We start from the raw sequence: 16,300 nt of genomic DNA, 5'->3' as shown, positions 1-16,300 counted from the left end.
TTTGTCATAAATGACTTTTATTATGTTGAGGTATGTTCCCTCTATACCCATTTTGGCAAGAGTTTTTTTTTATCATGAATGGATGTTGAATTTTATCAGATGCTTTTTCTGCATCTATTGAGATAATTATGTGGATTATGTCTTTTCTTTTGTTGATGTGGTGTATCACATTGATTGATTTGTGTATGTGGAACCATCCTTGTGACCCTGGAATGAATACAACTTGATCATGGTGTATGATCCTTTTTTTGTGTTGTTCCTTTATTTTGTTAATGTGCTAAATTATGTTGCTTGATTTTGAAATGTTAAAGCAATCCTGCATTCCTGGAATAATTTCAACTTGGTTGTGATGTTTTATATATTCTATTTATTGCTGGATTCAGTTTGCTAATATTTTGTTTAAGATTTTTTTCATGTATATTCATGAGATAGGTTGGCCTATAACTTTCCTTTTTTTATAATGTCCTTGTCAGGTTGAGGTCTTAAAGTTATGTTGACTTCATAAAATGAGTTGGGAGGCATTTCTTTTCTTTTCTTTCTATTTTATTCATTTTTTAATGTGTATGGGTGAGATTGATTTTGTGTTTCTAAAATATTTATTTGAATTCACTGAGGAAGTCATCTTGGCCTGTTATTTTCTTTATTAAGTTTTACTTTCATCCTTTTTTAAAGTTAAATTTATTGAATTAGAATTCATATACAATCAAATACACACACTTGAAAGTCCAATTTAATGAGTTTTGACTAATTTATAAACCTGGGTAACTCCCACCACAATCAAGATACAGAGAAGTTTCATCACCTAAAAAGCTCCCTTGTGTCCATTTACCATTAGTACCTTCCCTCTCTCTAGCCCCAGGCAAAAACTGAGTTTCACATGCTGATTTGTCACCTGTATTTCTTTGGTGAGTTTTCTGTTCATATCTTTTGCCCATTTTTTAATTGGGCTGTTTGTTTTCTTATTGCTGTATTTTCTAAATTATAATTTATTTTACCTGTCCTAGAATTTCATATAAATGAACTCAGACATATTATTGAGCTTGTTTTGCTCAGCATAATGTTTTTGAGCTTCATCCTTGGATATTATGTATATCAGTGTTTCACTCAGTTTTTATTGCTGAGTAATATTGCATTGTATGCATACACCACAATTTATTTAACCATTCTCCTGTTGGACATATTGGTTGTTTTTAGTGTTTAGCTATTATTAATAAAGCTGGTATTAACATTTTTGTGAAGTATTTGTGTGAATATATATTTTCATTTCTGTTGGGTAAATTCCTATGAGTAGAATTGCTTGGTCATATGGTAAGTGTATGTTAACTTTTTATGAAATTGAGAAACATTTCTCCAAAGAAGTTATACCATTTTACACTCCCACCTGCATGCCGTGAAGAGTTCCAGTTTTTCCATATTTTCCTCACCACTTAATGTTGTCAGTCTTAAATATTTGCCACTCTAGTAGGTGTGTAGTGGTACCACATTGTGGTTTTAATTTGCATTACCCTGATCACTAGCAATTTTGAGCATCATATTATGTGCTTATTGGCCATTTGCATATCTTATGATGTTTCTGTTCAAATCTTTTACCCGTTTTTTAAAGCACTCTTAAAGAGAGTGATTTGTTACAAATTTTAATATACAGAAACTATTGAGAAACAGACATGTACCTTTTTTCCCCCTTAAAATGAATCATGTACTGTTCTGACCATAGCTTTTTCTAATTTTAATCTAATGCTCAAAACTTGATGTGATGTTATTCTTTATAATGAGCCATAAACATTAGTTTTGTAGTAAAACTATTTAAATCAATTTGGCTCTTATCTGATAATTTTTTGTGTGAATGTGCCCATTTTTTAGTAGGATTGCTTATGTTCTTGTATTGAGTTGTATAGTTCTTTATATATTATGGATTCAGTTGTTTGGCAGATATATGTTCTGCAAATATTTTTTCCCAATATTTTGCTCATCGTTCCATTTTCTTAAAAGTGGCTTTAAAAGGACTGAAGTTTTAAATTTTGTTAAAATTTAAATTTTTGTGTTTTTTTAAAAAATTGGTTCATGCTTTTTGGTTCCCAAGAAATCTTTGCCTACTCAGAGTTGCAAAGATTTTCACCTGTTTTTTTTCTAGAGATATTATAGTATTAGCTTTTATATTTAGGTTTTGGTCCATTTTGAGTTAATTTTTGTGTTATGGTGTGAGGTTAACCGTCAACATTCATTTTTTCCCCTCCAAACCTCCAGTTCCAGTACCACTAAAAAAACTTGATCAAGACTGCATTGAATCTAGAAATTAATTTAGGCAGAATGGACATGTTAACAGTTTTGGGTCTTCAAATCCATGAGCACAGTTTAGCTCTCTCTTAGGTCTTTGTAAATTATCTCAGCAATGTTTTATAGCTTTTAATGTAGAGGTCTTGTACTTTTTTGTTATATTTGTTCCTGTGTATTTGACCTTTTTTGCTAATAGTGTAAATGAAATTCTTTTCCTTCATTTTCTAGTTATTCATTATTATGCCTGATTATCTTTGGACATTTTATTGAAACTTTATAGAAATAATTTAATAGTCTGGGTGATGTAATTTTAATGAAGACAAGATTTCCTTTTGCTTCTGGAAAGCATTTAGGCTAGGTGGAGATCACTTTAATCCAGTCAGGGATTGAGCTCATTAAAAGCTGGACTTCAGTTCTAATAAGGGCTTGTCTAGTTCCTGTTCGTTCTTCTTCCTAAGGTGTAGACCTTTCAGAGTCCAACTGGAATCCTGGGACATCCACCAAAGTCTCTCCTCTTTGCTGGATCCCAAATTCCAATTTGTGTGCCTCCAAGCCTGTGAAGATTGCCAGAAGCTATGTTTAGCTTCTTAGCCTCTCAACCATTGCTTTTGCTTTCATATTTGGCAGTTGCCTCAATGGAAAAAGTTACCTAAAATATACTTGGATCACTTATTTTGTCTTCTCTCTTACAATTTGTCTCAAAAGCTACCACCATGGTAGCTTTCTTATGCCTTCAAATCATGCTTTCTTTCTTTCTTTAAAAAAAAAAAAAAACTAATACATATATATGTAATATATATATATATTTCCAAGCTATTCAGCAAGAGAGTTGGTCTGAGACAACCTAGTAAGCCATTGCCAGAAGTGTCTTTCTCTTATTCCTCTCCCCCTCTACTTTTCCCTCCCAACCTCCACTAGAATATTCACATTTTCTCTCATTTACTGTTATATTCCCTAGAATAGTGCCTAGCACAGAATAGAAGTCAGTAGGTATTTGTTGAGTGAAAGAATGGATGAATTAACATTCTATCTGAGAAGATAGAATGGACATTCAAAAGAAAATATCTTTACTGTCATTTTCTCAAACTTAAGAGATAGCTAAGTAGCTATTCTTGAGCATAATTATGGTGAGTTTTGAACTGGAACTCAGGACCTTTCGAGTTCTAGTCTCGAGAGGGGTGGAGAAGATGGCGGAAGAGTAAGACGCGGAGATCACCTTCCTCCCCACAGATACATCAGAAATACATCTACACGTGGAACTACTCCTATAGAGTTCTAGTCTCTTAGTGATGTTTCCTCAACATGTTACGTGACATCGTTTGGTCTTTATTTCTCCATTTGTAAATGATTTATTACTCTCTTACTCATGGAAATTGTTACTAAATTTAAGAGCTTTCAAGAGAAAAAATTAAGTGGGAGTTCCCTGGTAGCCTAGTGGTTAGGATTCTGGGCTTTCACTGCTGTGACCCAGATTGAGTCCCAGGTCAGGGAACTGAGATCCCTCAAGTGCACGGTGCAGCCAAAAAAAAAGAGAAAAAATTAAAAAGATGAAAAGGACATTGGAATTAATGTTTTAATCAAGCAATCAAAATTCTTTGGTATAAGTATAGGCTTATAATTTGTATTATTAAAATCTACCAGTGAATACAATTAAGACAAACAGATTGTTATCATTTTTAAGAGGTAAAGATGAAGAGTTTCATAAAAAATTACATTTTGCATTGTGCATAAATGTTTGCCTGTGTTTTTTCCCCCTCTTCCCTTTAGAGCCATTTTAAGTGCGAGATCTAGTTATTTTGCTGCGATGCTGAGTGGCTGTTGGGCTGAAAGCTCCCAAGAGTACATTACTCTTCAAGGGTAAGCAGAATTTTTACAAGGCAGCTTGACTGCAAATGATTGCAAATAATGCTTAATACAAAGCACTTTTCATGAATCTGATTTCCCTGTATGTTCAATGAAAATGTTTCTCATGTGGTACAATTCAGCAAAGTACACTTTCTGAAAATGAGAGTAGTTGGGAACATTTAGTAATAGAGATAGTGTGTTAGTCTTCTCAGACTACCATAACAAGATACCACAAACTGGGTGGTTTAAACAGCAAAGATTTGTTTTCTCACAGTTCTGCAAGATCAAGATGCCAGCAAGGTTGGTGTCTGGTGAGAGCTCTTACCTTGGGTCCTTGGGTTATAGATAGGCACTTTTCCACTGTGTGCTCCAGTGACCTTCTTTTTAAGTGCATGGGGCTGGGGGGCAGAGAGATAAAAGGAAGGTGGAAGGAGAGAGCTCACTCTCTGGTGTTCTTCTTATAAGGACACTAATCCTATTACATCAGGGCAGGGCCTCACCCTTATTACCTCACTTAACCTTAATTATTTCCTTAGAAGCCCCATCTCCATATAGGTACACAGGAGTTAGGGCTTCAATATATAAATTTGAGTGGGTGGGGGAACACAAATATTCAGTCTGTAATAGGTAGTTTCTTAAAGAATAATTTGGATAGGTGTGGATTTCACTGACCTATGGTAGTGCAATTGTGAGTCTACACAGTTGATGGCAGTCTAAACTGCTGAGACAGTTATTAAGAGATGAACTACTTCCTTAAATGGTGAAATGGAATATTTTTTGGTCACAGATGATCACTGTGAGAATCTGGAGTGTACAGTATGGGAGAGGGCTTTCTCAGTAGGAAAACTGCCTGGGCATTCTGAGGGAGACCGTCAGCCCTGCGTCATTCACACTGCTGATGTTTCCTCGACTGGGTCAATCTTGGCTAGAGGCTTGGGTGTGGAATGGTGGTAGTGGTGATTCCATAACAGCGGATGCATGGAAATTATTGATAAATTCTCACTATTTTTTACACTGGCCTATAATCTTGAGCCTTCTAGGTTACAGCTGTCTAGTTTCCTTACTAACTAAAATTGATCCCCAAATGCCTCTCATTTGTAATTTCTCAGTCTATAAAAAATGGAAAATTGAAACATTATTTGTAAGAATATGTTATGTGTTTTTATTTTATTTTTTCATATTTCATTCATTTAATAGAAATGAAACACATATGCAGAAGAACCTAAACCTCCTTTCTTTCATACCAGGGTTTTAGAGAGTTGTGTTTTAATTATATTACCTATCACAGTTTCGATACACATATCACAATCTGGCAATCACCAGGTAGTTTCTGATTATGGAAGATTTTATACTCCAAGCAAAGAGTTTATTCGCCTGTGGGTAAAAGGAATGTGTAATTGAATCAGTTGGTGAAATTTTATCATTCACTGTTGAAAAACAACCTGAAAGATATATATATCCTACTAAGAAGGCCTCTTCCTTTACGGTGAATTTAAAATATCTGCTGAATATAGGAAGAGGGATAATGCTAGCAGAGGCCAGAATTTCTCTAAGTGTGTCAATCCTAGGGCTAATCACTCTAGTGTCATTTTGGAAACGTGTCCAGGGACTGTGTTTGAGATGTTTTAGATATCATTTTTTAAAACTGTCAATCTTCTCTCATTAGAACTGAATTCAATAAAAATTTAAATGAAGAGATAACCTAGTTTGACTCAGAATGCAACTTTTTTGGCATTTATTAAAAATCATGTGATTCTGTGTAGTGAGATAAAGGTCAAAAGAAGTGTATGATTATTGGACCTTACTTGACAGCAGGGGAAAGTAATTTACAGAGAACACTTATCTAATTTCGTAGAAGAAATCTTAGTTGCTTATATGTTTAGTGACAATTTTTACTATCTGATACCTATTGACATATACCTTTGTTCCTCTCTCCAAATAGATTCTGTCCTCAGCAGTGATAATACCTTACAATAACATATATTTTCTAGGTTTCTTCCACACTTATGGTGCCCTTTAATTTTTAGAATCAGTCTTTGAGAGAGAGAGTATATTCACATATTACAGATGAGTAAAAACAAGATCAGATAAATTAAATGTCTTCCAGGGGTTACTTGGTAAATAAGTGCTTATGCTGAATATAAGTTACATGTTTGTTGATTCTTAATTCAAAGTCCATTCCACCACAGTCACTGAAGAAATTAGAAGTTTCGCATTGGCGTGTGTTCTTGAGCTATCTCAGACTGATCTTCTCCACTGTTTAAATCAGTGATTTTCCCATAAGACCCTAAAGTTCCTGGTAGGTATGTTAGGGAATACATGGCACGGGATTGGGATATGAGGGGAAGGCCATTTGGGAAGAGGCACATCTTCAACCAGAGCTGCTCTACTTTTATCTATTCTGTATTGCTCAAAATGACCTCTGAGTTTAGCTATAGGAACAAAGGCAATCTTTAATCAGCACTCATGAGTGATCAGATTAAACATTCAAAACACACAGGCTTTTAAAGGAGAAGTCTATTTATTAAGAGGTCAATAGATAAGAAAGAAGTAGTGGCATAACTATTGGTCTCTACTCACCACCTATAATTTTCCTTCTTTCATTATAGTGGAGGTAATGGATAAATATCTCCTCTTATAATATGGCTTGACTGCTACTGACCAACTTTAGTGATTCAAGGGAAAGCCAAGTAGAAGTAGCCAAATTTGTTTTAAACTGTCATTACAAATAAGTAGGCTGTACGTTGTAGCAGTGCCAGCAGTGATCAGGCTCACTCCTCTTACAGTATTTTCCCTTCACTTCTGTTGTAAGCAAGACTCTACTCCTTACTGGATCATCTTACCCAGAGCTGCTATTTCAGCAGTGGAGACTTACTCCTAATCAGCTTATTCACTTCTAATGCTAGCACATTGGAAATGAGGATACATTTCTTTCTGACTCTTTTATTTTGCTTGATGTAACAAGGTTTTCTAATGCTAAAATGAAAGGAGAATTTCCTGACAGATTCTGGGTTTTATCTACATCCTTTATTATTATTATCATCACACAATCTGTTTTGCTTTCCCCTCCTGTATCATATATCAAATTGACTGTCTCAAATTACCACCTAAAATGTTATTAGCATCATGGTGTATAAAGCTGTAGGAAAGCTAAAGGGGATTTAGGAATTTTACTTTTTAAAAAAAATCACATCTTCTAGGAATTTTTATATTATAACAAAGTAATCTACAAAATAAATTCTCTTTTCACATTAACTTATATTGTAATCCTGGGTAGATGTTTCCATGGATTGTGTGGTATAGTAGAAAGATCATGGCCTTTGGTGTCCTTATAGGAAGTCCTACATCCAGTCCTAAACTGTTACATGACTTTAAGGACATTGCTTACCTTCCTTAAGTTTCCTGAGGTTGTTGAAAGAAAAAACCTGGCATAGTGCTTGGTACGTAGTATGTAGTGCTCATTAATATTTGTCTTTTTCTTCTTTCCCTAAATTATATTGGTCTCATTTTCTAGAGAGAAAAGGCTTCAAGTGAGGGCCATTTACAGTACCAGGACAGCAACGCCTGCTTTGCTTGGTCAGCAGCCGCTTTTGGAACTGTGCCACTGTTGCATATCTGCAGGATGTCTTCTGCAGTAGATTAGAATTGAAATCCTATCTGAAATCCTTACAGAAAAGAACCGAATGTTTTTAATGAGTTGGTAGCTCAAAGATGTAATGCACATGATATTTTTAAGATGGACAGCCTTCAATAAATTATAGTAGGAATAGTAGGGTCCTATTATCCTTGATAATAATTATCCTATTATCCTATTATCCATGTCCCAGAGTTGGAGGGGGAAGGATATAGTTGGAAGGAAGTTCTCCTGGTGGAGGAAGGGGGAAATTTTCCACATCCTATACTGGAAATTGAACCACAGCCAATAGTTCTGTAAAGAAACCCCACATGTTTCCATTTTATGTAAAAAGAGGTCTTTCAGTGGTGGCTTGAGACTTTAGAGCATAAATTTGGATTTTCTCGTCTCCCTTGGGAGATTCTTGGGCTTGCTGTGAACCTTCAGGATGACCTTTTCAAATATAAGTCAGATAATATTTCTTTTCTGACTAAAATCCTTCAATGCCTTCTCATCACAATCAGAATTAAACCCAAATCTTTACCGTAATGTATAAGAACCTGTATGATCTGGCCCATAGGCTTTTCCCAAACTACCCCACCTAAAGTAGCTACAGCCTAACTCTCTAGTTATTCTCTTCTATGTTATTCTGTTGTATTGTCTTCACTTTTCACTATTAAAATTATCTTCTTTGTATATTTGTTGACATATTTATTGTCCATGTCCTCTCTCTAGAACGTAAGCTTCTTGTATCCTCAAGGTCTAGAATAGGGCCTATCATTCAATAAATATTGACTGTATATGAAGAAATGAATGAGTGAATGAGACCCTACATTACCTTAGCCCACATATATAGGAGCCTGAAACTTTAGGAAGCACATATAAAGCAAAGAGGTTTTAGACTGGGCACATGTTGTATCTGATCCTAGAGCTCTGTCCTCTCATAGGCTTTTCTTTTTTCTAACTCTGGGTATATGTAATATTTTCATCTCCTACAGGATTTTATTCTGATTACATTTAAATGGGAATAGTGCTTTAAATCTTTCCATTTAAACTGTGTGCTATTGCAGTAATTAGTTGGGGTTTTGTTTTTTTTTTCCAGGTCAGTTGATCATGTCTTTATAAACACTTTTAGTAAAAATACAAATGACTTACAATAATGAGAATGCAGTTTAGTAAAACATCTGTCAAGACAGCAGGAAAACAGTTTCTTGCTGTTTTTATAGCTATCATATGTATTGATACATAAGCTCAAATGTCTAGCTTTTGCTATTTATTTTAATAAAACTCCTTTTATTTTTACTTAGTCATTATTATCCTTTGCTTAAATATGTCAAGTCTTAGAAGAAACTATTCTTTCAACAGAAATGGTCAGTCCTCATTAACACTGATAATAATGACTCTCGAAATTTTGAGGAAAAGTGCATGTAATTTAATAATTATGCTACTGTTTTAGGCTACAAACTATAGATAATATGGCATAATCATTCTGAGATCAAATCTTGTTGTATCCATGTATATAAATGAGAATATTTAGAGATTTGACTTCTTTCTAAGTATTAAAGATGTGGAATTTTGAATCAGCAGAAACCAGTAGGGGCCAGTAAATATTTATTAAGTAAATTGAAAAATATTTATATGTTTTCAACTCAGTATTCCTTCTGAAGGTTTGGGAGATGCTTTTAACTACCCTAATAAGCCATTCATTAAATATTCATTAAACATTTATTGAGCATATATTATTTAAGGCCATAGAATCAAAGCAGACACCTTTCTGAGTCCTACCCTGAGGACTCCATTTCTTTTCTTCTTGCCTTCCTCCTTTTGTTCCTTTAGCAGACATTAGATACCATGCTTAACAAACTGTGAAGGTCTTATCAGCACTGTCCCCACCCTGCTTCCACTGCAGAGCTCCAGTATTATGTGGGGAAAGGAAATTCTTCTCATCCTGGGGATATTGAATCAATGCTGACATTCTGCTGCTACTAGAGATGCAAGGGTAAATAAGACACAAATCCTGCCCTCACAGAACTCAGTTTAGAAGGAGAAACAAATATGTAAACAAAGATATTACAAGTCAGTTTGATAAATGTGATAAGGGAAGTGTGTGTGTGTGTGTGTGTGTGTGTGTGTGTGTGTGTGTGTGTGTTAGTGTGTGTTATACTGCTTAAGAGCCCAGGCTTTGGAGTCTGGATTTAAATTCCAAAATTCCAGTGCTATCTGCCTGGATTTAAGATCCAGTGCATCACTAGTCATTTGCCTTTGGGCAGTTTACTTTTTTTTTTCTAACACCTGCCCCCATGGGCAAGTTACTTAATTTCAGTTGTTTCATCTGTAAGATGAGACTAATAACAATATCTACCATTGAGTTGTTATGATGATTAAATGAGCTAATGGCATTCAAAATGCTTATTAGCTCAGTGACTGAATCATAATACATGCTCAACTGATGTTAGTTATTTATGTTTAACATTCAGTGATTTCTTTTTTTCTCCCCCTTGGGAGCATTAAGGAAACAATCAGAGGTAAAGAGCCACATGTCTTGTGTCTAAAAGATGAAATAAGTAGAGAGGAAGAGAATTTTAAGCAGAGTGAACAGTATCTGCTAAGGCATGGATGTATAAAGAATTATAAGTAGTTCAGGTATAAGAAATGGCAGTTTACTTATCTTGGAACAGCTGCTAGAGAGGGAGAACTAGAGATCAGATGGTACAGAACATTGTACACCAAGCTAAAGAATTTAGGCTTTTTTCCTAGGTGCTATGGAGAATTGTTGAAGGGTTTTTAAAGTCAGGGGCTGTATCAGATTTACATTTTAGCAAAGTCACTCTAATAACAATGTGGGAAATGGGATGCAAGGAGATAATTTGAGGCAAGAAGCCCACATGAGAGGATACATTATCATAGTACAGAGGAGAGAAACTGAGAGGCTAAACCAGGGCAATGAAATGGGGAATTAGATAGCAGAGGCTGAATTCAAGAAAATTTTGAAGGTATAAAATGACAGAATATAATGAGGGAGAGAATTAAGATGAACCTCCAGCTCTGACTTAGGCATTTAGGTTATTGTTCAGTCTTCTTTTTGTTATTCCTATTTTATTCATAGCACTGTTGCAGGACTTATTGCATCTTGTCCCACCTTCTATTCCTCGGTACCAAGGAGAGTGAATTATCCAACAACAATTGGGCATTGGTCAGGACAAACTCCAGATGAGAGGTAATTTGATTTCTTTTCTCCTTTCTTCTCTGCTGAACCCGTGAAAAGAGGTGATGGGGAAGAGGGGCATCTGCTATCCATCTTTGCTATCTGTTGGAGTTTTGAGGGGGCCCCAATAAATAGTATACTTTCTTCATGCTCAAAATGAGACAAAAGACTCAGCAGATGAAGTTAGAAAACATTTCCTTGATTTTTGATAAAAACTGTTAAAGCAGTAAATTGTGCTTTAACGCAAGAGCCAAAGTTGATTTGCTTGCTATGTCTACTCTAAGACAGCCCACCTGAGAGAAAGTCTGAATCTGGACAGCGGATGTACTTCTTCCCCATCACCTCTTACCACTGGTTCAGCAGAGAAGAAAGGAGAAAAGGAATCAAATTACCTCTCATCTCAAGTTCCTCTTGATCAACAGCCAGTGGTTGTTGTCTACCAACCAGATAATTAACCTCCCTTGATAACAGAGGAATAGAGTGTGGGACAAGATGCAAGAAGTCCTGTAACCATGCTATGAACAAAATAAGAAAAACAGAAAGAAGACCGAATTTGGGGTGTTGGGAGAGGAAGTCATGAATTTAGAGTTTGAGATCTAGTAGTCAGTGGGACATAAAGATTATCACTTCAGACTACTTCTTAAGTCATGTCTTTACTTTTAAATCTGTAAAACGAGGATGTTGGCAGAGCTAGAGCCACTGGATAGGTATTACAAATTAAGAAATCTATACAGCATAACAAGACTCTTTCTAGTGAATAGAGTTTTCCATCCCAGGCTTTAAGCAAGACCAGAGGCCATTTGTCAAAGATGCTGAGAAGGATTTCTTAATGAGCCAGAGGTTGAACTATGACCTCCAAAGTCCTTTCTAACTTTGTCTATCATGGAAGATGCCCAAAAAATAATCAATTATTTTATAATATACTAATAACATTTTATAGCATATAAAAACCCATAGCTGCAGTCATGCTTCATTTTTAAACTAATGGCATATCTCATGGACGTTATTCGAAGAATATATTCTTCAGATAAAAATGAGGTTATAACATTATCTTGGCTAAAAGTTTATGGGAAAATAGAATGTATCATTGCTATCAGTTAAATCTTAATTATTTCTGGATTTGAGTATAGTTTTATTTTTCAGGATAAGCCGTGTAGAAATGAATGTTTTGATACATTTTATATATGGAGGAACTTTGGACTTTCCAGACAAAGCTAATGTTGGGTATGTATTATTTTTTAATGATTTTAATATAAAAGTATTAATATTTTGTGGCTTCTGCTTTGTTGAGCTTTGTTTAAAAGTGTCAGTGAAGTAGAGGCTTCACTTTTATTGTCTATTTTGCCTATCTTGTGTGTATTTTGGGAATATCTAAAAATAGTAAGTCACCTTATTTAGAAGAAAAGATGACCTAGCAACTCACAGTAATAAGATTAAGAAAAGTCTTTATTAGGGGCTTCCCTGGTGGCGCAGTGGTTGAGAGTCTGCCTGCCAATGCAGGGGACACAGGTTCGAGCCCTGGTCTGGGAAGATCCCACATGCCGCGGAGCAACTCGGCCCGTGAGCCACAATTAGTGAGCCTGCGCGTCTGGAGCCCGTGCTCCGCAACAAGAGAGGCCACGATAGTGAGAGGCCCGCGCACCGCAATGAAGAGTGGCCCCCCACTTGCCGCAACTAGAGAAAGCCCTCGCACAGAAACGAAGACCCAACACAGCCAAAAATAAATAAACAAATAAATAAATTTATTAGAAAAAAGAAAAGTCTTTATTAGACTTAAATTATGTTAGAAAAACTTAATATTTGTTTTGGAAAATAGATGACAGGTTTTTATAAAATTAACAACTTTTATCAAATTTGGAATAATTTTTTTTACTACTTTATTTTTTAATTTTAGGATGTCAAAAGAAAAGGAAAAAAACCCTAAAATTAATCTGAGAATTTAGGCATCCTAAAGATTAACGGGACTTCCCTGGCAGTCCAGTGGTTAAGGTTCCACGCTTCCACTGCAGGGGGAACGGGTCCGATCCCTGGTCAGGGAGCTAAGATCCTGCATGCTGGGTGATGTGGCCAAAAAAAATAATATGATTCTTTAGTACTCTATGGTGAAATGCCGTCTAAGCTGCTGAAATCCTACTGGAGAGTGAAATCTGTCTTGCTCTTCTAATTTTCTGAATGTTCTCTCCTTTTATTGCTATTCTAACATCAGACAAATGAAGGCTGCTCTTTTTTTTTTTTTTTTTTTTTTACATTGAAGGCTGCTCTTTTAATTTTAAATATTCATTAGTTTCTTTAGTTATAAACTGAATAAATATGATTTGGGGGAGAAGGTGTCATGAGTCAAAGGGATTAAGTACTGAAGTTTTGCCCCTGGAAACCTATAAGAAATTTTATCATGGTATCAAGGCTTGTAGGTTTCCTAAGTACCTAAAGTATGTGTGGGTACTCAGAAATACTTGCCAACTGAAAGAAGCAACAGAAACCCTCTGAGTCATTGGATGCCATCTCCAATCTTATGGTCATCTGTAGACATTTTCAATATGATAAGCATCAATTAGTTGCCCTCCCCCTAAATTTTTATGATTCATATTTGTTGTGAAGAGTTGTAACTTTTGCAGCCTTTGAAGCAGTTTCCTGGGCTTTGTTGCATATGACACTGAGAATATGAGGGGAATTTGATTGAAACATCTCCCAATTTACTTCGTGTTATTCCCCACAAATCAAATCAAGTTACAGGGCTTTCAACTTTTGACCTATGTCCTTTTTATAATCTATAAAGAGTATTATGTAGGGTATAAAGTTAGAATTAAAATAATTAAGATAATTCTTTTTTCTAAACTATATATTATAAAAAAATTATTGTGTATTATGCCTTGGTTTTTAAATTAAAGAATTAACAGTGCATCTATTTTTATTTTAGGCAGATACTCAGTATGGCTGATATGTATGGACTAGAAGGACTAAAAGAAGTAGCAGTCTATATTTTAAGAAGAGATTACTGTAATTTCTTTCAGAAGGTAATTATTGAGTCTTAGAAATCTTTTACCTAGTGCTTAAAGTCACCCATTATTACCTACTAGCTTTTTAACTCTGTTAGTGTTGTCATTTTAACTAATGAGAACCCTAACTGAGAAATAACTCTTAGGATGTGCTTGCAGAAAACAGAAGTTAATTCAGATCATTTTAAGTAAGATAAAGTTGAGGTGGGGGTTTACTGAAATGATATGGAAATATTCTATATAATTCAAAGGTGGAGTGTACGGTTGGGACTCGCAGTTAGGGTTTGGAACTAAGGGAAAGGAAGTTGGGAACTACTTTCTCCGTTTAGCAAAGGGCTGCACAGTGCTTCATTCGTTCTTTTCCCTGAAAGGACATTCCTCCTTCCTACCACTTCTCTTTATAGCATGTACTTGGGGTGTGATATAGTTCTCTTCTACTTCTCTCCCCCAGGTGCTATATGAATACTGACTTTTTAATTTTAGTTTATGCAAATGTAAATTTATTGTCTAAAGAAAGATACCATACTATGCATTTCAAAGCCATTTTGTACATTATTCTTAGATTCACCATTGTTCTAATTTTCTCTGCTATTTTTTATTTTCTTAATTATTCTTTTCTACATTTTCTAAATTTTCTACCATGGTCATGTATTACTTTTATAATCAACAAAAAACAAATCTTAAAAGAATTTTTTACATCAATAGTCCTCTCCTATTGGCTACTTGAGCCAACAATATGCATTGTAATTATGTAATTTTAATAATTTTAATCACATTTAAATTTAGATTTTTGTGTTGGATAGGACTTTTCCTATCTGTCTGTAAGTTGTAGCTGAGAAATCACCCCATGTGCTAAAACAGAGTCATGAACTGGGTCTACCACCACTACCAACCCTTCAAGGTTCACTGAGAAACAGTTAAACCCCTTAGCTACCTTTAATCAACCATTCATTCCAGCCTCTATAAGTAAGGGAGCTAGAAGAAGAAGCACAGTCTGTGGTGTCCTCAGCATTGCAGAAAGTGAAGAATCCTGGTGAAAGACTTTTCCTTCTCTTTCATCTTCCCCCATCTTCCCAGCCAAGAGAAAGTTAAGAGCCTGTTCCAAATAAAGATTAAAGATAGGGGTACCTGCAGTGAGGAGATAATGTCTTCTCAGCCCCGAGATGGACATTAATCATATCTGTATACCCAGTCCACTCCGGAACTTCCATCAAAGAAGAAGAAAGTACTAAGAGATTTCTTGGAAGAGCCTGGAATATGTCTCAGGAACCAGTGAGAATATACTTGAATATGGAGATTTCTTAAGGGAGGAGGAGGCTTGCTGGAGAAGCCATTACTAGCCTGGTGACTAGAGGCAATAGTTATTGTCATAGATAGAAAAAAATAATGGAGACTCCATTCCACACCCCAATTATACATGGTATGCAGGGAAGGAAAGGGACCTTAGTGGTTCAATGAAGATTAGAAGAGACTGATACAGGGTCAAATGACAGTGTCCCATGTAGGGAGGCATCAAGCATCATGAACCCTAGAAGAACATTTACCACTGAGAGGTTAGGGTGAAGTTCAGTCTGTCTCTTAACAAGCCACCACATTAGCAAAGGCCACCAACATCTGGATTAGAGTAGTCAAGGACATCTTCCTATTACCATGTTGGTCACTGGTTAGTTACATAAGGTGACCATAGCCATCCATAACCCTCTTCCACAGGAGTTAGACCCACAAAACGGAGGAGCAAGAGACCATCTCCATTCCAGATCTCCCCAACTAAAAGTGTAGTCAGTGATGGGGAGTGAAAGATTTAACTCAAGTATGAGATAGGTGTTTAAATAGTACTATACTGAATTTCAATACCAAAAGTAACCAGAAGGTACTGGAATTTGCCTATAATCATTAAAGTATGGGAAAAGGGGGAATTTGACACAGTATGGTTGATAGCACTAATTGGGGAAAGAAAGTTTTGTTAGTATCTCCTTTAAACTGAGACTCCTCAATAAACCAATTGCATGAAACATTTAAAAAATAATCTCTTTTATGTATTGTCTTTGGACCATTGCCTCTACTTTTTAGTATGTTCATGAGTATACACAGGTTACATGCAGCTTCTTATATTTTACTTTCAATAATTCACTTAATTTTAAAAATACAAAAGGCATATTTGTTGCCATTAAAACAACAGAAGATGAAATGCTTTTAAATTATCAATATGGCATTTTGTTGAAAATTTTTTTACTTTATTTTAATGTAGTCTATACTACTGTGGTAACAGATATTTGAGAGCAATTTTTGTTTTTATTGACCTGATCTTTAAATTTTTTGCTTTACATATTTTAACAATATATATTTTGATAAATATATTTTTGAATG

The 16,300-nt window shown here is 35.3% G+C and overlaps 1 protein-coding gene across 5 annotated transcripts in view; it reads left to right on the top strand.

The window, feature by feature from the left end:
• The window catches only part of BTBD8 (BTB domain containing 8), a 93,332-nt gene that overhangs the window by 46,310 nt on the left and 30,722 nt on the right, over positions 1 to 16,300 (top strand). For all 5 annotated transcript variants that reach the window (XM_082382747.1, XM_082382746.1, XM_082382745.1 and 2 more), the window contains exons 5-7: positions 4,042 to 4,131; positions 12,081 to 12,161; positions 13,855 to 13,951. In XM_082382747.1, coding sequence (XP_082238873.1) covers positions 4,042 to 4,131; positions 12,081 to 12,161; positions 13,855 to 13,951 — 268 coding nt within the window. The remainder of the gene's footprint in view (positions 1 to 4,041; positions 4,132 to 12,080; positions 12,162 to 13,854; positions 13,952 to 16,300) is intronic.

This window comes from Balaenoptera borealis, assembly GCF_965194805.1.
Source record: "Balaenoptera borealis genome assembly, chromosome: 1".
NCBI classification, from domain to species: domain Eukaryota; kingdom Metazoa; phylum Chordata; class Mammalia; order Artiodactyla; family Balaenopteridae; genus Balaenoptera; species Balaenoptera borealis.
The sequence above is the reverse complement of the archived record's forward strand: the minus strand, read 5'-3'. Positions and strand labels throughout refer to the sequence as shown.